Consider the following 25131-nt stretch of genomic DNA (forward strand, 5'->3'; position numbering starts at 1 on the left):
TAACATTCTCCCCCTCAATGATAAGTCCAAATTAAGAACGAGAAACCATCTTCCAAGTTCTCATGCTAAAACTGTTGATCCTCAAAAAACACTACCTGAAAAACCGCCAAAGCTGGATGCTGAAAAAAACTCAAATTTGAAGAGAACATGAAGCCAGAGACTACATAGAGGCTGAGGAGCCTGCGTGGGTGAAGCAAAAGGCCAGAGAGATGACGCAAAGAGGCAGGGGTTGACGCAGGGGGTTCTAGAGCTACGCAGAGGCTAGCAGGGATGACACAAAGCCTTGGAGGAGTGTTGGAAGGATTTTCGTGGGGCAGACTAGTGCTGGGAAGCTGAATATCTGCTTCCGAGAAGAGGTATTACTGCTGTGTAGAAATCTCTGTTGGGTGAGCCAGTTTGGCATCCTAGTTGTACTCAAGAAAGCTGCTTAATAATAAAACCCTCAGAACTGCTGCACCGGTTTTCTCGCATTGGGTTTTTTGGGGACAATTGTCCAAAAATAATCCTAACTTGAAAAGCAAAATGGCTTCTATTTATAGGGAAATCCTCCAAGTGGCTTCCATTGTAAATGCCCCATCCTTTTGTGCCATAGTTCATTCAACTCCTTCCCACTGCCATTGTTACTACCTATCACTGCCATTGGAGAATTGAGCTACAACTTGTATAACCTGTTGCTCCGAGCTCCAATTTGTCTCACCTTCTTCTAGCTATAGTGTTTGATGTTCAAATTTCTAAGTCTAACACGTCAGAAATTCCTACTTTATTATCTGGTTTATTTCACCTACTTGCTTATTCTTTAACAAGTTATTTATCTATATAAATATTGAAAATAAACACAATTGAAGTCTCAACTCATATACAGATCATCGACTGAAATAATAGACAAACACACAAGGGACCACTTTATTTTTGGACAATTGTCCCTGGAAAAACCCAATGCGGGAAAACTGGTGCAGCAGTTTTGAGGGTTTTATTATTAAATAGCTTTCTTGAGTATAACTAGGGTGCTAAATTGGCTCACCCAACAGAGATTTCTACACAACAGTAATACCTCTTCTCGGAAGCAGATATTCAGCTTCTCAGCACTAGTCTGCCCCACGAAAATCCTTCCGACGCTCCTCCAAGGCTCTGTGTCATCCCTGCTAGCCTCTGCGTAGCTTTGGCACCCCCTACATCAGCCCTCTGCCTCTTTGCGTCATCTCTCTGGCCTTTTGCTTCACCCATGCAGGCTCCTCAGCCTCTACGCAGTCTCTGGCTGCCTCTGCGTGGCTCCTACTGGCTCTGCGTAGCCTCCTCAATCACTGCACTAGCCCTCTGGCACTATCTCTACCTATCTGCTATGTACTCACTGCCTCTTGTTGCAACTCAGATCACTTGTTCGATTTTTCTCAGCAAACCCCGCTCCAGAAAATCGAACTGATTAATCAATCTTGGTGTATCTCCAACTGGCCCTTAAGCCTCCTCTTATACTTTTCATGTCGAGTCTTCAACGACCGAGATTAAGTCCCTATTCAACGCTAAGATTAGATTTGGCTTGATCCATGTCATTTAGAACCTTCTCACCCAATTTTATATTAATACCTCTTAATATTTTAATTTTCCTAAGTTTAGACTTATGAACTCCATTAAAAATATTAATTATTTTAATAAATTTCTGACCGAGTGGAGTTTTCCCAAACCATTTCTGGGTCTTGGAGATCTCATGTGCTTTAGCCTCTCCACCAATTTTCATGGCTAGAGCACATTCGATGCTACCTCAAATCAACTTTTGACATACACTTTCTTCCCCATGAAGTGTACATCGTACCCCTTGTCTTGTAATTATGAAACTGAAATTAGGTTCATACCCAATCCTGGCACATGCAATACATTACTAGCGTTGGTGTTGGTTCTTGTTTATGTCTGAAATTCTATGGTGCCTCTCCCTACTGGAGTACATTTAGTTTTGTTGCCCATAGTGATCTGGAAGTCCATCTGCTCCTCCTGATAGCTAGAGAAATATTCTCTAACTCCTGTCATGTGAGTTGAAGCTCCACTATCAATATACCAGACACCAAATGATGCCAAATCTGACGAGCACGCAAACTCATCCTCCAACCTAGAAGATAATTTTGAGGTTTCCTGATTGTTGATTCTATCCATGATTTTCTGTGCTACTTCTCCTTTCCTTCCTAACGTTGTTTTTGCTGCTGCAAAATATTGCGTCCCAACTGGAAATCTACTCTACAAAAAAAATATTGTTGCTTGCTTTGCCTCTCGCAATCCTCGATCTGGAAAATCTAATTTCTCTGTCGACTCTCTCAGAGAAATAGACTTTTCCTCAAAAACTGACCCTCCTAACTAAGGGGACTGCGCAGCGTCTAGGGTTTCGAGAAGTTGCTTACGCGGTGCTATGAAGTTCCTTCTCTTCTCTGCAATTGAGCTCTCTGGCTTCTATCGGAGCTTTGATACCATGTGAAAATTTTGTAACCCGGAATCTTACTACAGCAACTGATAATATTTCTTGTATTTGTTAAATTAATTAAACAAACTATTTGCAATTTCCTATGGAAAATATTGAAACATATACACCGCAACTTTCACAAAACAAATACTGCGGAAGAAAAATAAATGCTAGAAAATTAGAGAAATTCTAGCACACAGATAATGATATTGACACAATTATTTTTGGACAATTGTCCCCAAAAAAACCCAATGCAGGAAAACCAGTGTAGCAGATGAGGGTTTCTTTATTAGTTCTTCAGCAGTAATTCAAGTACAAGAATTCAGACAGTAAAGTAGAGGAAAAATACTAAGATAAATTTAGCAACAAATTTCTCACTCTCCATAGTGACTCCCTGACCCTGAGATGGACCCTCTGCCCATATGATGGTGTCTCTACGTCACCCTCTATGCAGTGACTGTGCAGTGCTCTAGTGGACTGCGTCTCTCCTCACGCTGTCTCTTCCTGAATTCGTCTTGCACTTCCCAGACCACTGTTGATACCCTCTCTCTCTTTCACCCTCTAGTTTTGTCTCCTCCGCTGAACTTCAGCCACTGAGAAAATCAATCTGCCTGGGCAACTTAGTAACTACACTGGTGTGTTCTCCATCTACCCATCGACTTCTTCTTATAATCTTTTGTTGGAGCACCAACGGCTAAGATTAAAACATAATCAATGGCCCAGATTATTTTCTTGTCGATCCATGTGAGTTTCTAGAACATTCAAATTGTGACTTAATTAATTCTGATTAATTAATCATATTTCCTAAGTTTAGACTTAGGAAATATTAAAAACTTATTCATAAATCTAATTAAGTCATCTCTAGGTGGAATTTCCAGAAACGATTTCGGGTTATTGGAGAATACGTATATTCTAGCCTTTCCACCAAATCTCTTGGCTAGAACACATCCGATGCTACAAAATCTAACACCAACTAGCCGTTACTTTCCACTTGGAGGATTTCTCTATAAATAGAAGCCATTTTCATCCTAACTTGATTGTTCATCAGTCATTTGGTACTTAACTGATAAAATCAAGTAGTTGAATCCATAAGGCACTGGTCTCACATAATTTTCTAATACAATCTGTTAACTTGCTAAAATCAACCAAGTGGCTAGGCCATTCAATCATGTCTCCCAGATTTGTTGGTCGCCAACAAATCTTGCATTCTCATTTTCCATAGGGACTACCCCCCATAGCTTGTTGTTTGGAGACAGATAGAATGGAGAGGGCAGGGATCAGAGTGACAACCCATGCCCTAGTTGTTGTCGCACCGTGCATATACAATTTGAGTGACAAGAAGTCCCTTTTAATCTTTCGCTCCTCCTTCTTCGCTCGCTATTCCTTGTCTTTTTGTGTTTATGATCAAACTTCTTTAGCTGAATTGATGGTCTCAAATGTGGTTGACTGTTCATTTTGGGTAGCATCGGATGTGCTCTAGCCACGAAATTTGGTGGAAAGGCTAAAGCACATGAGATCTCCAAGACCTAGAAATCGTTTGGAGAAATTCCACTCGAATGAAGAGTTATTAAAATAATTAATATTTTTAATGGGTTCTTAAGTCTAAACTTAGGAAAATAAAAATATTAATGTGTATTAATAAGAATATGGGTGAGAAAGTTCGAAGTGACGAGAATCAAACTAGTTCTAATCTTAGTCGTTGATTAGGGACTTAATCTTGGTCGTTGAATCGTCAACAGGAAAAGTATAAGAGGAGGCTTGAGGGTCAGTTGGAGATACACCAAGAGAGATCAAGAATTTGATTTTTAGAGGCAAGGTTTGCTGAGGAAATCGAGTTAGTGATCAAAGTTGCAATGAGGGACAATTCAGTGAGGGATTTTCATCCGAGGTTGAAGAATACATAGCAGAGACACAACACAGTGCTAGGAGAGACAATGCTAGCCCTAGAAGGGCTGACATAGAGGCCATAGGAGCTGACGCAGAGGGTCGCATAGGGCTTCAGAGGTAGTGTTGGGAGATTCTGTGGGGCAGACTGGGAGCAGATCCGCAGACTCTGAGTCGGGAGAGGGTGACGCAGCTCCTGGAGGAGTGACACAGTTCCAGAGCAGTGCTTGGAGCAGCATTCACTGTCCAGCATAAGGAACAACCAGAGTCACTGTGGGGTTTGATCATCCGATTGTTGATTTGCCGGAATATTTGTCTTCGGATAGAGGTACTACTGCCAAGGATATTCTCTGTTGGGTGAGCTATTTATGGCACCCTAGTTGTATTCATGAATTTGCTTAGTAATACAAACCGTCTATATGTTGCACCGATTTTCCAGCATTGGGTTTTTCCAGGGACGATTGTCCAAAAATAACGGTGTCCCTTGTGTTATTGTCTCAGTTTATTTCAGTGTATGATCTGTATATTGGTGAACGCTGCAATAGTGTTTACTTCGATGTTTATGTAATTAAATAACTTGTTAATGTAAAGAACAAGTAGGAGATAGTAAACCAGTAATTGCAATAGGGGTTTCTGATGTGTTAGATTCAGGGGTTTAAGGTTGTTGATGATAGACCTCTCATACTGGCACCTTATGAGGGCGACCTCTTTCTTACAGGTGCAGACCCTCTCATTTGCAAAAGTAAGAGGGAGTTGGATTCCAGATTTGGAATGGTGAACTGCAAGCTCGTGACTACCTCGATGAAGCCTAACTTTAAGAAGTTATGTGGTAGTGATACCGAACCTGATTTGGGAAATGCCTCTGAGTTTCATAAACTCATACTAGCATTGATGTTCTTGGTGAACTCCCGTCTGGATATATGTTTTGCAGTTAGCATGTTGAGCTCATATATGGCTGAGCCTCACTGGATTGATGCCAAGAATCATTTGATATATCTTTAGGGCACAATCTCTCATGGATTGAGATACACTGCCGAAAGTGTGAAGCTGCATGATTATTCTGATGTTGATTAGGCAGGAAGTGTGGAGGATCGCAAGAGCACTTCTGGGAGTTGGTTCTCTTTGGGTTCTGCTTTGATATCCTGGATTAGCAGGAAGCAGAAGTTGGTTGCTTTGAGCACCGCTGAGGCTGAATACATAGTTACGAGTATGACCTCGTGTGACGCTACTTGGTTGAGAAAGCTCTTCAGTGAGTTGTTTGGACATGCGTTGGATACCATCGTGATCTTCAGTGACAACTAGAAGGGGATTCTATTGTTGAGGAATCCTGTGTTCTATGATAGCTCCAAGCATATAGACCTCAAGTACCACTTTATCTGGGATATGGTACGTCGAGGAGCAAGAAGGCTCCATCGCATTGGGACTGATGTGCAAGTCGCAGATATTATGTCGAAGCCCCTGGGAAAGGTCAAATTCTTGACTTTCTGAGAACGACTAGGAGTCGTGGAGAGACTCTCTCCTAAGGGTCCTATATGATATGGACATTGAGCTATGGGAGCTCCGGGGGGCTTGGGGGTACATCTTGTAGTGACGAGAAACCATAGGGTGAGTGGTTCAACCTTCCTCTAGTGGTTTGCTATGTAGGCAAGATGAGTGGTTCATCCTTCTCCTGCTGAGACACAGTCATAGGGTGAGTGGTTCAGCCTTCCCCTAGTGATTTGTTGTGTACAGGGTGAGTGGTTTAGCCTTCCCCTGGGATACCCTTGGCGACATGTAGGTAGGATGAGTGGTTCATCCTTCTCCTGCTAAGACATCCTACCCATGCAGTCTGGGACTCATGGGAAGTACCTCTCATCTGGCCAATGAGTAGGGAAATGAGGATAGGGACCATAGCACTACTAATGGACGCATCGTGTACTACTATACTCCCTACGCTAGGATGATATTCATATGGGATCAATTGGAACTAACTTCGGGTCAGTAAGAGTGATATAACTCACTCTCTTTTGGAACTGACTTCGGGTCAGTAAGAGTGGTATGAGACACTCGCTTTATGTGGAACTGATTTTGGATTAGTAAGAGTGGTATGAGACACTCTCTTTTATATGGGACTGACTTTGGGTCAGTAGAGGATGGTATGATACATTCTTGATCACTTCTTCTTCTTCATAGTTCAGCAGAGCAGAGCAGTGCAGGGCATTGATGGCAGAGATAACACAGATTGGCAGATGGATTAGCAGATGGAGTTCTCCCTAGTTGAGAGGGAGTGTTAAAATTGGCAACTAGGGCCAAACTCCATGTGGGTCTTTTTATATTTGGTAGTTGATATTTTTCTTGGATTCCTCTCGTCGAGAGGTGTAGGATTGATTTAAAGATCATCCAATTTCGACATGTATTCATGGAGATACAAATTTATTTGTGTTATGGGACAATTCGTCAAGGTCAGCTAACGACCAAATTGCCCCCACTTATCCTCCACGTTTTAGTATAAATAGAAGAGCACTTTAATTCATTTGACACACACTCACTCTTGTGATCTTTCTTCATTCGGGTTTGATGAAGATGAGATCTAGAGGGAGTGCCCTAGGATATACGTTGCCCTAGACCTAGACGCTGTCATGGGAAAGAAGGATCTATGCAGCCCTAGAGAAGATACCCTAGCTCCTAACGATGGCATAGAGATGAAGGCATAAACTCAGTTATGAAGATAAAACTCTAACGTTGCCCTAATAAAGCCCTAATGTTGCCCTATCAAACTGTTCTAGGTCACAGTTTAAAGAGGGTTTTTATGTGCCCTAATCGCTGTGAGTAAAAGCCCTAGCTGCAATCCTATTGGAGGACTATAGCCGTAGTCCTAGAAGAATCATGGCTGCAGATCAATCAAGGCCTAACTGTTATGGTGATGACCCTATGGAGATGACCTTAACGCAGTCATCAAAAAGGCCTAACTCAATCATGAAGGAGGACAACCTTAACGCAGAGTAAGGACCCTTCACGCTGTCCTACAGGAGTCCTCTATACCCAGCAAGGAGAAGCATATATATGATGTCAATGGATGCTCCAAAAGGACGCAGTCCTAATGTGAGGATATGCCGTAGTCAAGGATGTATATACTGCCCTAAGTCACAGCAAAGGAAGCTTAGCAGCAGTAGTAAAGACTTTTGTTCTAAGGCATGACTTAGGCATGTTTAGTATTTTTCTAACTCTTGAATTCTCTAATATTTATATATTTAAAAACTCTTTGACTATTAATTTAAAATTAATTTATTTATTTTAATATATATTTATAAATATATGTCCCTTTAACTTATATTTTAATTAAAATATAATTAGCTATTTATAGATTACTCTATTTTTAACTTTTATAACTAACTAATATTTATATATAATAACTTTGATATCTAACAATTTTAAATTAATTTATTTTAGGATTTACTTATTCTAACTATTTTAAATCAATTTATTTTAATATATATTTATAAATATATGTTCCTTTAACTTATATTTTAATTAAATATAATTAACTATTTATAGATTACTCTAGTTTTAATATTTATATATAATAATTTTGATATCTAACAATTTTAAATTAATTTATTTTATGATTTACTTATTCTAATATATATTTATAATTATAAAATGGTCCATTTACGTTTATTTTAATAAGAATATTAATAACCAAATTAACTTATTTAATTAAATAAAGCTTATACCCCTTATCAAAGTCAAACTAACCGTTTCCTGGTCATATCTAGCTATTGTCATTACAGCCGCTACCTTGTCTAGAAATATAGTCGTTGGATATTCTGCCCTATCTATTTAATATGCAAAGCGAGATCTGTTCATTCAACTTGTCCTGACGATGAACCACACTGGTTGGTTCGAAACGCGCGACAAAAGTATCTCTATGTGATTTTCGCCGAAGAATCTTCTCAAACTTGATATAGATCATAGAAGCCTAAATTCAATGTTTGGGAGCAACTGTCTCTACTTTAAGGACTGAGGGCAAAGATGTTTACATGGACCTGTTGAAGGTGTCTGCAACTATAGCCTAGCTGCTCTGCTAGGTTGTAAGCCATTGCAAGCAGCTAAGGTTCGTAGTATAAATAGTTGCAACATATTAGATGCAGTATATTGGGTGCGGCATAATATAATGAAGTGCAACATAGTAACATTGGTGCAGCATAATGTTGTGATAGGTGACAGCATGATGGGGGCAGCATGGTGCAGTATGGTGCAGCACAATGGATGCAACATGATGCAACACTGTAATGATGGCACAACATGGTGCAGCACAGTGATGATGGGCATGGATGTATAGTAGCAGCATGATGTATTGTATGAGCTTGATGATTATGGGTGCAACAACATGATGTAAGTAGTGCAACAACAAGTATGTATTGCAACAACATGATGATGATATATTGCAGTGCAAGGATGAGATACAACTCAATGATGGGAGCAACATAGTGATGAGAGCAACTCAGTGATTGGGTGCAGCACAGTGATGGGTGTAGCATGATGATGAGGTGCAGCACAGTGATGGGTGCAGCATGGTGATGGAGTCACCTTGAAGGATTAGTTGAAGCAATATGTCTTCATTGGAGTTCAGATCAACTACCTCATGTGTTATCTTCATAGAGAAGATGTCTGCTCTTATTTTGATAAGTCAAAATGTTGACTTTTGATGTATATGTACTATCTCTCTCTCAGCTAAACTATTGAAGAACATAAGAAGAATTGATCAAGGGTTTCCCCACATTGGGGTTTGTCCCTGGCTAGTGCCACATCTTGTGTCCTCTTGTCTTGGCTTGTCTTCTGAGATTTATGTTTATGTTCTATCTACATTTTACTATCATGCTAAATGTGATTGCTAATTTAGAATTGATATTGAGCTAATATGGAAAATTGAAGTAAATTTGCTCTCAGCATAGAACACACCTAAAATTAACAAGAAACCTATATGTAAGAGGGAAGTCAATGTGAAAATTATTGAATCTAACACATCAGAAACCCCTACTGCAATTACTGGTTTACTATCTCCTACTTGTTCTATCACCATGCTGCACCCATCACTGTGTTGCACCTCATCATCATGTTGCACCCGTCACTGTCTTGCACCCAATCACTGAGCTGCTCTCATCACTATGTTGCTCCCATCATTGCACTGCAATATATCATCATCATGCTGTTGCAATACATACTTACTGCTGCACTACTTACATCATGTTGTTGCACCCATCATCATCAAGATGTTGCAATACATCATGTTGTTGCTATACATACATACCCATCATCACAGTGTTGCACCATGTTGTGCCATCATTATAGTGTTGCATCCATTGTGCTGCACCATACTACACCATGCTGCCCCCATCATGCTGTCACCTTTCACAACATTATGCTACACCACTGTTACTATGTTGCACTTCATTATATTATGTTGCACACAATATACTGCATCTAATATGCTGCAACTATTTATACTACCAGCCTTAGATGCTTGCTATGGCTTACAACCTAGCAGAGCAGCTAGGCTATAGTTGCAGACTCCTTCAATAGGTCCATGTAAACAACTTTGCCCTCAGTCCTTAATATAGAGACAGTTGCTCCCAAACATGCCTAAGTCATGCCTTAGAACAGCAGTATTTACTACTGCTACTAAGCTTCCTTTGTTGTGACTTAGGGCAGTATATACATCCTTGACTGCGGCATATCCTCGCATTAGGATTGCGTCCTTTTGGAGCATCCATTGACATCATATATATGCTTCTCCTTGTTGGGTATAAAGGACTCCTATAGGACAGCGTGAAGGGTCCTTACTTTGCGTTAGGGTTTTCCTCCTTCATGACTGTGTTAGGCCTTTTTGATGATTGTGTTAAGGTCATCTCCATAGGGTCATCACCATAACAGTTAGGCCTTTATTGATCTGCAGCCATGATTCTTCTAGGATTGCGGCTATAGTCCTCCAATAGGATTGCGGTTAGGGCTTGTACTCAACAGTTAGGGCACATAAAAACCCTCTTTAAACTGCGGCCTAGAACAGTTTGATAGAGCAGTGTTAGGGCTTTATTAGGGCAACGTTAGAGCTTTATCTTCATAACTGAGTTTAGGCCTTCATATCTATGCCAGCGTTAGGAGCTAGGGCATCTTCTTTAGGGCTGCGTAGGTCCATCTTTCCCATGACAGCGTCTAGATCTAGGGCATGTCTTCTTAGGGTAGCGTATATCCTAGGGCATGCCCTCTAGATCTTATCTTCATCAAACGCAAAACCGAATGAAGAGAGATTAGAAGAGTGAGTGTGTGTCAAATGACTTAAATTCCTCTTCTATTTATACTAAAACGTGGAGGCTAAGTGGGGGAAATTTGGTTGCTGGCCGACCTTGACAAATCGTCCCATAACACAAATAAATTCAAATCTCCATGAATACATGTCGGAATCGGATGATCTTTAGATCAATCCTACACCTCTTGATAAGAGGAATCCAAGAAAAATATTAGCTGCGATAAATAAGAAGACCCACATGGAGTTTGGCCCTAGTTGCCAATTTTAACATTTCTGATTACCTCATTAGGCCGACATGCCATCTCTAGGAGGTTGACTTCACTGTTTGATACGCTAACTTGTTGCTTGCACATTGACAAGGTCTTGGAGGGTCTTTGACTCTAATTTTGACTCAAATAATTTTTTCTTTACAATATCCAACTTGCCCAAAAGGGTCTTCAATATATGAAAATGACTCAATTGACTTGTTGACTTAATGACAAGCCCTAGAAGCACTCAATGTGTGCTTGTAAATTTTAGGTATGTTCAATGCTTAGAGCAATTTATTTCAATTTTCACCGTTAGCTCAATATCTTTTCGAGATTAGCAATCACATCAGCATTAAAGTAAACTGCAGATAGAACATAAACATAAATCGCAAAAGACAAGCCAAGACAAGAGGACACAAGATGTGGCGCTAGCCAGGGACAAACCCCAATGTGGGGAAACCCTTGATCAATTGTTCTTATATGTTTTTCAATAGTTCAGCAGAGAGAGAGAGAGATAGTACATTTACAACAAAAGTCAACACTTTGAATTTCTAGATAAGAGAATCAATCATCTCTACATGAGATCAGTTGAAGACATGCTACCTCAACTAATTCTCCAAGGTGGCTCTTTCACCTATCATTGCGCTACATCTCGTCCATATGTTGCACCTCACCGTGTTGCACCATGCTGCACTCATCATCACAGTGCTGGACCTAATGACCATGCCATGCACTTCATGCTGCTCTCCTGTCACTGTGCTTCTCAATCATTGGATTACTCTCATCACGGATCTGCACCCAATGCTCCACTCATCATTGATCTAGTCATGTAGCTACATCATACATAGTGTTGTACTATGCATCACATCATGCTGCACCCTTGTTAGATTATGTTGCATTGCTACCCATCATTGTATGTTGATAGCACTATGTTGTACTAGTTGTTGTCCCATAATATGTCCAGCAACACCAACATGCCCAAATAGTCATTAGGTCATGTTGTCATTTGTTTGCACCGATGTTTGCTGCACTCTTGATTAGGGCACTTGCAGTAACCCTAGTTTTATCCCACAGTCAACAAACTAGCCCTTTAAGGGTTGCGGCATACCCTTATAGGTCTCCTCCTCACCCACGTTGCATTCTTAGGGTACTATCCACCCTTGACAGCCCTCACACAACCTCTAGTTGTGTGTTATGGCCTGCAGCATAGCACAATAGATTGTTGTAGCAACAGACTTCCAAAAATGTGCCAAATAACTTCCAAATAGTAATGTGTTTGACCCTTAGGAACTCGACCTAACAATTAGCCTTCTCGGCCCTCTTCACAGCAAACTCAAATCCTGATTATATCATTGTTCCAGCCCTAAGACTATCCGCACTTACCTCAGCCACTCAGCCTCCTGTAGTAGACTTCGGATCCCTGTTTTCCCACACTGTCCAGACTCCAGAACTCCTCCTGTTCTCTTCTAGGTTTTTGCGGTTAGGGTATATCCATACCACCCTTAGGTAGGGCAGCGTAGGGCTTCCTCTAGTTGTGGATTAGGTCCTTCCCTTTGCTACGGATTAGGGCTCCCTTTAGCTGCGGATTAGGACTCACTTTAGCTGCGGATTAGGGCTCTCTTTAGCTACGAATTAGGGCTCTTCTAGTTGCGAATTAGGGCCTCTTAGATCTGCGGTCAAATCTCCTACAAGTCTGCGGCTGGGGCTCTCCTAGATGACCCTTCTTTAGGGCTGCATAGAAGGCATCTCCTCTAGACCTCCTCTTCCACTGAAAACCCAAACAAGTGGAGGGTGAGATCACAAGAGATGATGTCAAATGACTTGAAGTCCTCCTTTATTTATACGAAAACGTTGAGCACAAGTGGGGTATATTTGGTTGCTGGCTGACCTTGACGAATTGTTCCATGGCACAAATAAATTCATATCTCCATGAATACTTATTGGAATCAGATGATCTTTAGATCACTCCTACACCTCTCGATGAGAGGGATACAAGAAAAATATCAGCTGCCATTAATAAGATGACCCACATGGTGTTTGGCCCTAGTTGCCAATTTTAACACTCCCTCTCAACAAGGGAGAACTCCATCTGTTGATCCATATGTCTGGCTGTACTATCTCTGCCATCAGTGCCTTGCACTGCTCTGATTTTTTCTACTCTGCTCTGCGCTGCTGAGCTTTGCTGAACCATGAAGAAGAAGAATTGATCGAGAATGTCTCATACCATTCTCTACTGACCTGAAGTCAGTTTCATTGATCCTAGATCAATATCACAAGAGTGTCTCAAACCACTCATACTGATACCAGATCAATGGAGGTCATCCTAACATAGGGAGTACGGTAGATACAACGATGCGTCCATCGATAGTACTACTATGGTCCCTAACCCGATTTCCTTGCTCATTGATCAAATGAGAGGTACTTCCCATGAGTCCCAGACTACATGGATAGGATGCCTCGACAAGAGAACTAATCATCCTATCCCACAGTCGCCACGACAGAACTAATCATCTCGGCCCATAGGAGAACTAATCATCCTGTTCCATAGTTGCTACGGGAGAACTAATCATCTCGGCTCACAAGAGAACTAATCATCCTGTCCCATAGTTGCCACGGGAGAAAAGATCATCCCGGTCCACAGGAGAACTAATCATCCCGGCCCATAGGAGAACTAATCATCCTGTTCCATAGTTTCCACGGGAGAACTAATCACCCCGGCCCACAGGAGAACAATCATTCTGTTTCATAGTCGCCACGAGGTATCACAGGGAAAGGTTGAACCTGTCACCTTGTACATAGCGCACCACCAGGGGAGGGTGAGTCACCCTGTCACTCCAGTAAGGTACCCCAAGCCCCCTAGAGCTCCCAGAGATCAATGCATGAAACATGCAGGACCCTTATATGAAGGTCTCTCAAAGACTCCAGGTCATTTGGGAAGATCACAGATTTGACCTTTCTCCGAGGCTTTGACAAAGTGTTTGCAACTTGTACATCAGTCTCAATGCGATGGAGCCTCCTCGCTCATTGACTTACCATATCCCAGATAAGGTAGTATCTGATGTCTATGTGCTGGAGCAATCACCGAACACAAGATTCCTCAATAATTGAATCCCCCCTTGGTTGTCACAAAGAATCACAGTGGTATTCATTATGTGTACAAACAACTCACTGAAGAGCTTCCACAACTAGGCAACTTCACACGAGATCATACTCGTAGCTATGTATTCGGTCTCGGCTGTGCTTATAGCAACTGACTTCGGTTTCCTGCTCATCCATGATATCAAAGCAGAATCCAGAGAGAACCAGCACTGAGAAGTGCTCTAGCCAGTGTTGCAGGAATCGCCCCCCCCCCCCGGATCCGAGGCCGGAATCGCGTCCCGTACGGAAGCGTTCCGGAACCTCTAGGCGAAGCGCGATTCCAAATTTACTTAAGCGCGATTCCTTTTTTTTTTCATGATTCCTGGAATTATGGAAGCGTTGGCCCGGATCCGCGCTTCGGAGGGTGCTTCGGGCCTCCGGAAGCGCAACGCTTCAGGCCCGGAAGCGCACGCTTCACGAGGCCCGGAAGCGCGCTTCCATATGAATCCGCGCAGTCAGCTATCAAACTCGGTTTTTTTTTTAATTTTTTTTAAAAGTTCACTTAACTTAGCATGAGGGGGTGGGTTAGGGTGAGGTTAGGGTTAGTTTAGGGTGAGTTTAGAAAAGAATAAAGCCCCCATTCTCTTCTCATTTTCTCACTTTGAGTTTATGAGAGTTGGAGAAGAGAAGAGAGGAGAGGAGAAGAGAAGAGAGGAAAGGAGAGGAGAAGAGAGGAGAGCTTGGAGGAGTGAAGAAGGAGGAGCTAGGAGAAGGAGGAGGAGCTTGGAGCAAGAGCTTGGAGGACTTCATCTACAAGAGCTAAAGAGGTAAGTTCAAACCCCAAACTCCCTTGTTTTCTTGAAAAAAAAATTGTATTTTTCTCCTCCCTCTCCTACTCTTTCCCATTGTTTCTACTTGCTCCTTTATTTACAGGTTGTCCACCACCTATATCCATATTCCAAGATGGTGTTCTTTTGGCTTCTATGTATCATTCCACTCTTGGTTTTAATGATGGCAAAGGTGAGGAATAGAGGGGAAGAGGAAGGGGATGAACTTGGTGACCCAATGTATGATGAGGAGGAAGGGTTTGAAGAGGAAGGGGATGAACTTGAAGGGGACACTGAAGCACAAGATGGGAAAGGTACATCAACACCCTTGTGGAACTATGTGACCAAACTTGATGGGGGAAAGGGTGGTGGATCTTACAAATGGATGTGCCCTCATGATTGTCATGGAGGAAGACCATATTGTGGTTCATATACCCGTCTGAGGAGGCATCTTTGTGGGGTGCTGGACAGTGATGAAAAAAAGGGTTCTGTGGGGGTACAAATTTGCCCAAAAATTTCAGCTGAACAAAGAACAAAATACATCCAAACAGAGATGGCTGCACAAGCACAACAAAAAAACAAGAAACAAAAAACTCATTCTGAATCAAGTGCAACCTCTAAATTTGTTTGTTGCCCATCTCCTCATGGTACTTCTGCAACCTCTGGAGGTAGAAGAACAATAGGGGATTTCCTTAATGTTGCTGGGAGGGATGATGTGGATGGAAAGATAGTCCGTTTTCTTTGTGCTTGCGGTGTACCATTCAATGTGCTTCGCTCTCCCTATTGGCATGACATGGTAAAGGCCATCAATGAAGCCCCAAAAGGATACAAGGCCCCCAACTATGAGAAAGCTAGAACAGTGTTATTAGAAAGAGAAAAAGCTAAGGTTCAAAGAGCTTTGACACGTTTTACACATGAGTGGGTGGATTCTGGGGTATCCATTGTATCAGATGGGTGGACAAATATTAGAAACCAACATTTGATAAATGTTCTTGGTGTTTCTTCTAGTGGTGCAGTATTTATTGCATGTCATGACTCCTCCTCCATCAGTGCAACTGCACAAAACATTGCAGATCTCCTATTGAAATCAATCAAAGATGTTGGTCCGAATAATGTGGTTCAAGTGATCACAGATAATGCAGCAAATTGTAAGGCAGCAGGAAAAATTATTGAGCGTACTCATCCACACATCTTTTGGTCTGGGTGCCTGGTTCACACATTGAACCTTTTGATGCATGATATTGTGAAACACAAAGATTGTGGGTGGATTGCTGAGGTTTACAGGAAAGGGAAGCAGCTCATTAAATTCATCACAGGGCATACAAGGGTAAACTACTTCTATGGCACTTACTCCAAGTTGCAATTGCTTAAAATTGCAAAGACAAGATTTGCTAGTTATTACCTCACCTTTAGGCGGCTAGTGAGGGTGAGACAAGCTTTAACTAATCTGGTGTGTGCTGAAACATGGGATGAAATTAACACTGACACAGATGGTGCTAATGAAGTCAAGGACACTGTTCTTGACAGTTACTTTTGGTCACAGGTTAAATATGTTTTGCAATTCACCAAACCAATTTATTACATGATCAAGTTTGCAGATTCAGATCGACCAGTAATTGGGGAGGTGTATGAGCAAATGGATAGCATGTTGGGGCAGATTAAAGACATTGTTGAGCCTAGAGATACCACCTTGTACAATTATATTCGTGCAGAGGTGGAAAACCGATGGGAAATGCTAAATGTTCCATTGCATGCATTAGCATATGTTTTGACACCTAAATACTATCATCCATCATGGCTTTCAAAACTAGCACCTGGGGGGGGAAGCAGGAAAAAACCACACCAAGATAGAGAGGTTCACGAAAAATATATGGCTGCATTGAGTAGATTAATCCCTGATAATGAGGAGGCTGCATTGGTACGGAGACAGGTGAGCAACTATACGAGCAACACTGGTCCATTTGGGAGCATGCATGCAATTCAAGATCGAGAGCATTTTTCTGCTCTTGAGTGGTGGAACATGCATGGAGGGCCTACTCCACTTCTACAGAGTTTGGCATTGCGGGTGCTATCACAGGTGGTAAACACTTCTTCTGCAGAGAGGTGTTGGAGCTCTTATTCTTTCATCCACAGTGTTAAAAGGAACAGGTTGAATTTAGACCGGGCAGAGAGCTTGGTTTATGTTCATTACAACTTGCGATTGTTGTCCCATTACTGTGAAGATGCAAAGTCTAATAAAGACTTCTTGACTTGGGACAAGAATCCAGAGGAGCCCAATTTGGAGGATGGAGTGTTGCGACTAGAGCAATTAGAGGATTCTCTTATCCAGGTATGTCCATTGTGGTATGAATTTTCCAATTTTCCCTTATAAAGCATTTCTCTAATTCATGTTTTTAATTTTTTTGTTAACTAGTGTTTTTTTTTTTGCATGAATTTTTTGAGCGATTCTAGGATGATGACACGGGTGTTGATATGCCACCACCCCCACCCCCATCTGGTCCCTTGGTTTCTAGGTTCCATGGTTCAACACCAACGGCAGGGGGTTCTTCTTCATCAGTTCCAGTGCCACGACTTACACAGGGACCATCTTCTTCATTGCCACCACGTGGAGGCCCGCCATCACGTTCTATTCGTGGTGGAAGGAGGAGAGATTAGTAGATATATTCACAATCTACTTCTTTTTGTCATAGATTACTCATTAGACTTGTAGACTTGTGAATTTGAATTTTGAACCTTTTTGGCTTGGCGGTGACCAAGTGACATATTTTGTAAACATTATTATTTGAATTTTGGACATGACAAATGTTGACAGTTGCTCACTTGCTAGATAAATCATAATATGCTCTATGTTTTATGTTTTATAATATGCTTAAATGTTTTATGTTTTATAATATGCTTAAAAATTTGATGTATGTTTGTAATAGCTAGAATATAGATGATTGTTGTACATACTAGTAACTACAATGGAATCATGGATGCCATATCTATCTTGATTTATGCAAAAATATGCATGTTTTCATGTCTTCTACAATTAATTTGGTATTTGGGATGTTTGTTTTGAGTATAAATGCAAAAAAATATAAAAATATATATATATATAGCAGACGCTTCCGCGGACGCTTCGCTTCCTAGATTTTTGGAAAATGACGCTTCCGCGCTCTGCGCTTCCGCTTCGCTCCCGCTTCGTGCAACATTGGCTCTAGCCATCCTCCATAGCCATCCTCCACACTGCCTGCCTAGTCAGCATTCGAATAATCATGCAGCTTCATATTCCCGGCAGTGTATCTCAATCCATGAGAGATTGTGCCCTGAAGATATCTCAAAAGATTCTTGGCACCAATTGAGTGAGGCTCAGCCAAATATGAGCTCACCATGCTAACTGCAAAGCATATATACAGACGGAATTTCACCAAGAACATCAATGCAGATGAGTTTATGAAACTCAGAGGCATTTCCTAAATCTGGTTCGGCATCACCACCATATAACTCTAAAAGTTAAGATCCTCGAGGTAGTCACGGGCTTGCAGTTTACCATTCCATATCTGTAATCCAACTCCCTCTTACTTCTGCAAGTGAGAGGCTTTGCACCTGTCAGAAATAGGTCGTTTCTCAGAAGGTGTTGGTATGAGAGGTCTATCATCCACAACCTTCAAATAATGGTTTGGATCGGCTTCATTTTTATTGAATCTCAGCTTCATCAGATAGCTATCAATCCTCTCATATTAGGCCCGGGGTGTTTTACTTCAAGCCATAGAGGGCTTTCTTCCACCTGTATACATGAGATTCCCAATCATGAATCTCAAACCCCTCGTGTTGTTCCAAACCTGTGGACCTGCTACATGAGGGGAATGGTCCCCTTGTAAGATTTTCCTTCTGTACATCTCAGACATGTACCTTCATGTTCTTCTTGAATTCAGGTATTCGAGTTGCCATCTAACTCACATCGGTTAGGGCCTCATAAAGTAGATCTCAGGTGTTATAGATGAGATATGTCATGATCCCCAGTGGACCATCCTGCAGCTTGACACAAATTGCCAACCTTGAACTCATGAGTAAAAGCATCTTTGAAAATTTCATTTTCAAACACGTACCTTTTCATCGATGAATGCCACCTTGTAACCTTTGACTTCCATTGCCGAAATGGACACCAGGTTCTTCTTGTGATCAGGTACATAAAAGGGATTTTGTAAATGAATCGAGTTACCCCTCATTCATTTGAGGGGTAACATTCCTTACACCCTTTCTGGGATAGGTGTCATTGATGCCAAGAATAATCCCACGAAGTGCCTTGAAGCACTATAATTGATAAGCTAGATTCCCAAAGAATTTGAAGGAGAGGGCCAATATAAGATAACGCTTCTTTGTCTTATCAAAAACAACATTTGATTCTTCATACCTTGGGTTCCTTGCTTTCTTTGAAGAGTCGGTCGTTACCTTGATGACCTGCATTACCTGTCATTCCTCTGATCATTGAAGATGTCCGTGGAATGATTGTTATCATCATCAAGTGATGTGTCCCTGCCATTCGGACACTCCTTCGCATAATGGCCGAACTTATTGCAACCAAGGCATTTGCCTTTCCTTCCACCCTTAGATCTGGTCTTTCCATTGAAGTGATCTTTAGGTAGGCCATCAGAAACTTCCGTTGCGCCATTCTGATAATATTCTCTGCTTCGACTTCACCCTTGGTGAATTTGAAGAGGGATGAGGAATCCACTGATCCTTTTGTTCTTTCCCAACTGTCTTCGGTGATTGCTCTTTCACTCTTGCTTGGGCTTTGTCTTCACCTCACCTCTGATACCATCTTAATTTTAGGTATGTTCTATGCTTAGAGCAATTTATTTCAATTTTCACAGTTTGCTCAATATCTTTTCCAGATTAGCAATCACATCAGCGTTAAAGTAAATTGCAAATAGAACATAAACATAAATCGCAGAAGACAAGCCAAGACAAGAGGACACAAGATGTGGCGCTAGCCAGGGACAAACCTCAATGTGGGGAAACCCTTGATCAATTCTTCTTATATGTTCTTCAATAGTTCAACACAAAGAGAGAGAGAGATAGTACATTTACAATAGAAGTCAACACTTCGACTTTCTAGATAAGACATGTTGCTTCAACTGATTCTCCAAGGTGGTTCTTTCACCTATCATTGTGTTGCATCTCATCCATATGCTGCACCTCACTGTGTTGCACCATGCTACACTCATCGTCACAGTGCTGGACCTAATGACCATGACATGCACTTCATGTTGTTCTCCCGTCACTATGCTTCTCAATCATTGGACTGCTCTCATCACGGATCTGCACCCAATGCTCCACTCATCACTAATCTAGTCATGTAGTTGCATCATACATAGTGTTGTACTATGCATCACATCATGTTGCACCCTTGTTACGTTATGCTGCATTGCTACCCATCATTGTATGTTGATAGCACTATGTTGTACTAGTTGTGGTCCCATAATATGTCCAGCAACACCAACATGCCCAAATAGTCATTAGGTCATGCTATCATTTGTTTGCACAGCTGTTTGCTGCACTCCTGATTAGGGCACTTGCAGCAGCCCTAGTTTTATCCCACAGTCAACAAACTAGCCCTTTAAGGGCTGCGGCATACCCTCATAGGTCTCCTCCTCACCCACGCTGCTTTCTTAGGGTACTGTCCACCCTTGACAACCCTCACACAACCTCTAGTTGTGTGCTATGGCTTGCGGCCTAGCACAACAAATTGTTGTAGCAATAGACCTCCAAAAATGTGCCAAAATAACTTCCAAACAGCAACGTGTTTGACCCTTAGGAACTCGGCCTAACAGTCAGCCTTCTCAGCCCTCTTCACAGCAAACTCAAATCCTGATTATATCATTGTTCCAGCCCTAAGACTATCCGCACTTACCTCAGCCACTCGGCCTCCTGTAGCAGACTTCGGATCCCTGTTTTCCCACTCTGTCTAGACTCCAGAACTCCTCCTGTTCTCTTCTAGGTTGTTGCGGTTAGGGTATATCCATACCACCCTTAGGTAGGGCAGCGTAGGGCTTCCTCTAGTTGCGGATTAGGTCCTTCCCTTTGCTGTGGATTAGGGCTTCCTTTAGCTGCGGATTAGGACTCACTTTAGCTGCGGATTAGGGCTCTTCTAGCTGCGGATTAGGGCCTCTTAGATCTGTGGCCAGATCTCCTACAAGTCTGCAGCTAGGGCTCTCCTAGATGACCCTTCTTTAGGGCTGCATAGAAGGCATCTCCTCTAGACCTCCTCTTCCACTGAAAACCCAAACAAGTGGAGGGTGAGATCACAAGAGATGATGTCAAATGACTTGAAGTCCTCCTTTATTTATACGAAAACGTTGAGCACAAGTGGGGTATATTTGGTTGCTGGCTGACCTTGATGAATTGTCCCATAACACAAATAAATTCATATCTCCATGAATACTTATCAGAATCGGATGATCTTTAGATCAATCCTACCCCTCTCAATGAGAGGGATCCAAGAAAAATATCAGCTGCCATTAATAAGATGACCCACATGGAGGTTGGCCCTATTTGCCAATTTTAACAGTGCTTCACCTATAAATCAAATAACCTTGAGCATGAAATCCATGCCTCAAGAATGAAAATAATTTTATTTTTTTCTTTACATCAAATACATAAAATCATGATTACATATGTCATTATGAAGACCAAACCTGGTTACATATTTCAACAATAAATTCTCTTTGGGGCAGTAGGGTTTTCCTTTGGGGAAATTCATCCCAAAGCTGCCCAAATTTCAACATTCACAACGTTTTCCATGTATCTTGCCTTAAAAAAACACTAGGAAAACACTGAGCGACACAAACAACATGCCCGACATTAGATGACAAAGGGATATCATTTTAGAACCAGGAGGAATCATCACCACCAGGGAAAAGAGTTTGCGATCATGAGTAATCAAGTAATACCTTATTAAGTGGAAGAACCTACCAGCGGAAGAAGCCTCTTGGGAGACAGAAGTGTTTCGACAACAACACCCATCGTTACATGTGCTTTGAGGACAAAGCATCTTTAGAGAGGAAGACATGTTATGTAAAAATATTAAATATGTGTAATTATAGTCAAATTAGGAAGGACACAATCAAAAGATCATACCCCTTCACGAAAAGGCACCCAAGGCCATATTTAAGCTAGGGGCCTTCTCTGTAAAAATCATCATCAATTTCCATATAATAAATTATATATATCATTTCTTATTAATTGAAGTAGTTTACTTCACTTTCTTGTAATGGCTTCACACCTTGTTGTCTGAGCAGTACCCTCGAGGACTGAAACATGTATAATACTCATATAGAATACAAGGATATTTCTCATGGAAAATAGAAAGAAAAAAGAGAGACTTTCATAATGTAGTAAATCACTACAATTGCGATAAAATATTCTTTGTAATATTTCTGGGGCATATCTTTCATGTATTTCCAGTAGTATACGTAGAGTTGGAGACATTACTTGCAGCAATGCTCGCACCAATGAAAAATATTAAAAGCAGGTTTGTTGTCTTTATGGTTTTGGATGTTCCATATTCACTTGGTAAAACTGGTGGAAGCTCATAGGCAGTTCCAGGGTTCTTTCCCCATACATTCAGATACAGAGTTCTATCCTAACTTGTTGGTTTTACATAGAGAGAGAAGAGATTATACTTCTCTAGCTTCATTGTATTGCATTAAAAGGGATATTATTAAATAGATTCTTCTTTTTGGCTTCCTGGTTGGAACAAATGCCATATCTATACAGGATTAAATGTTTAACTGAACATGATTATAGTAGAATATAGTAAATAATCATTTTGCTATTTTGTGTCTTTCTCTAAAATTATTATAGTTAAAATAAATTAGACTAATGAATATATTCCAACAGCGACTTAGATTGCTATAGCCACTATTATGATTAGGGTCAATAGTACACCAGAGTTTCTTACTTCTGTCAGGTTTGTCTTTCTAATTTGTATTTACATTTGTTTGTTTTGAAGGTGAAACTTCTCGGTTCCTTTTCCTCGATGATTCAAAACTTTTCCACTCTAGTGCAGTTTATGCTGCTACTTTTCATACTGCAACTCTTCCATTCAGGATAGGAAGTTCAGGGCCAGCAGCCACATCAGAAGTTGCTATTGGCGGGTTGGACATAGAAATGATGATAAGGACTTTGTCACTTCAATCTCGGCAGCAAGTTGTGGCAATTTTGGATGCAGCAATACCTGCTCCTGCTATAGCAGGTTTTTATCTGCATAGAATATTGTGTAATGGAGATTGCTGTAAAAGTTAACAGAATAATTTGAAATTTAAATGCCTAAGCTTTATCCATGTTTGGATTATTCATACAAGTTGTTCGTTTCAGGTGTTCCAAGTAGGGGGCTTCTAGGAAGTTTGCATCCATTGACACCCAATGTAGCAGAAAATTCCCCCGATACCCAAGGAGCAGAGAACGAGAACTTAGTAATTCAGGGGGCTTTACACTCAGGTAAACTAAATTCCATTGGTTCCATTAAAAAATGGTCTTTGTTCATACTTGAACACTAACCTTTAGTAGAAGTTCTAGCAGGTAACTGTGCAGTAGATAATAGATATTATGGTTACAGACAAATGCTATAGAATTATGAACACTTATCTTTCTGCCCTGCAAGACTGTATGGAGCTTTTAGTGGTAAGCCTTTCATTATCACAGTTATCAGTTTTATGAAATTAAAGTATTTCTTGGTCTCAGGGCGAGGAGGGCAAGCTTCTATCTCCGAAGTAAGAGAATCCATCTCTGGTATACAGCAAAGCTACAGAAGGGGATTGTCATTATCCCACTTGTCTGTATCCCAGTGTCCCCTTCCTATACCATTGCCTTTCCCCCGCATTTTTGGGAATTTCATAGGCCAGCATGGAGAAATACTGAGAAGTCCATTGGCAGGAGCAAACGGACGTGGTTCTCTAGATGTTTTCTCCATTCCCATGGCAACAAGGTTGAGATCTAGCAGAGCAATTCTACCATTCTTGGAGAGGAGGTTACAGGACCTCCAGAGTTTGGGTATTGCAAGGGGTTCTCCTGGAGGTCAATTGCTAGAAGCATGGGGTTTGGAGAAGGCTGATGTGCAGGATTTAGGAGAGTCACTGTCAGAAATGGTGCTTTCTTTTGATCCTACAGCACTGGATGGTTCCTCAGATTCAGATTAAGATTTTTTTCTCTGTTTGCGTATCACTTCTCTGGATGTCAATTGTAATATTTTACTGAGAAAGCTGCTTAAAATTCATATTGCTTTTCAGTTAAGTCGCCAATTATTTTTGAGATTGGGAAGTGTAGTGCTGCATGTCAATGATAGCATTCACTGCTGCATTGAAACACTTCATCTTCTTATGTCTAATGTTTGATTTTCTCTGGGAAAATTAGGTCTTCATAACATGGTCGTACCTGGTAAGATTGTGGAGAATGATAGGCACGTTAATCCAGACTACTCTTTTGTCTAAATGATAAGTATGTATTGATTTATTTCTATTTGAGTTTCGTCATCTTAATCTGACCTCTTTCGAAAATTAGAATCTGTAAAGCTGACGAAAAAATCCGTTTCCAGCAGAACCTATTAACCATCCTATCAGAATTGTTTGGAACGTATTTTCCACCCAAAACTGAAAACTGGACAGTTCAGGAATTGAATCTAAGATCCGTGCCTCGCTGATGGGCTGTTCTGCTTCTACCACTATATGCCTGTTCGTGACAAAAGAACTCTAAACTCTCAAGCTAATATACTGTGCTATGTCATCATGCTAGAAGAATGTTCTTAGTTTAACGAGTATGCAACTACTCGTAAGATTCTTTTGAGTACATCCCATCCTATGAAATCGTTAACATGGACAATATGTTAGCGTTCTCCATGATAGGTGTCTTTCATTAGTACTTTTGATTTTTCTTATGGACGTTTTTTTGTTGGGGGAGAATATTGATATAACTAAGATTTTGACATTGTTATTGTTTGGGAGAATATTGATATAACTAAGATTTTGACATTGTTATTGTTATATTGAAAGATTTAGCACAATCACTTGTTACAGGTGGTAAGAGTTATTGTTAACTACCCAGCTTATCATAATTACATATATTTTTAAAAATAGTTCTTAAGAATAGTTCAGCTTAAACAGGAAAGAGTTGCTAAAAAATCTGTACAAAGTTAATGTAATTAAGTTTATAAGTTTTATTTAACATGTTAATGTTAATCTATTATAGTCCATTTAATTGTTTGTCAATGATAATCTATTATAGTTTATTTAATTACTTCGTTTTTATACGAGAGAGTTTTTAGTCATATGTATTGTGTATTCAAAGAAATAGTTTTTTTTTGAGGTCTTTAAATATCAATATGAG

At 40.8% G+C, this 25131-nt stretch overlaps 1 protein-coding gene across 6 annotated transcripts in view; it reads left to right on the top strand.

Moving 5' to 3' along the window:
• The window catches only part of LOC149188853 (plasma membrane, autoregulation-binding site, misato segment II, myosin-like, tubulin/FtsZ protein), a 303802-nt gene extending 278961 nt beyond the window's left edge, over window positions 1–24841 (top strand). Inside the window, exons 7-11 of one of the 6 annotated variants that reach the window (XM_089411707.1) lie at window positions 22763–23005; window positions 23128–23250; window positions 23494–23897; window positions 24163–24246; window positions 24344–24841. In XM_089411707.1, coding sequence (XP_089267833.1) covers window positions 22763–23005; window positions 23128–23250; window positions 23494–23897; window positions 24163–24243 — 851 coding nt within the window. In that variant the 3' untranslated portion in view covers window positions 24244–24246; window positions 24344–24841. Of the gene's footprint in view, window positions 1–22762; window positions 23006–23127; window positions 23251–23493 lie in introns of all 6 variants that reach the window. The other 5 variants (XM_089411708.1, XR_016255843.1, XR_016255844.1 and 2 more) reach the window with 5 other exon arrangements.
• Window positions 24842–25131: the final 290 nt, after the last annotated feature.

Source organism: Pinus tabuliformis, chromosome 3_1 (assembly GCF_031772625.1).
Source record: "Pinus tabuliformis cultivar Carrire ecotype Pingquan chromosome 3_1, CPIR1, whole genome shotgun sequence".
Taxonomy (NCBI): Eukaryota; Viridiplantae; Streptophyta; class Pinopsida; order Pinales; family Pinaceae; genus Pinus; species Pinus tabuliformis.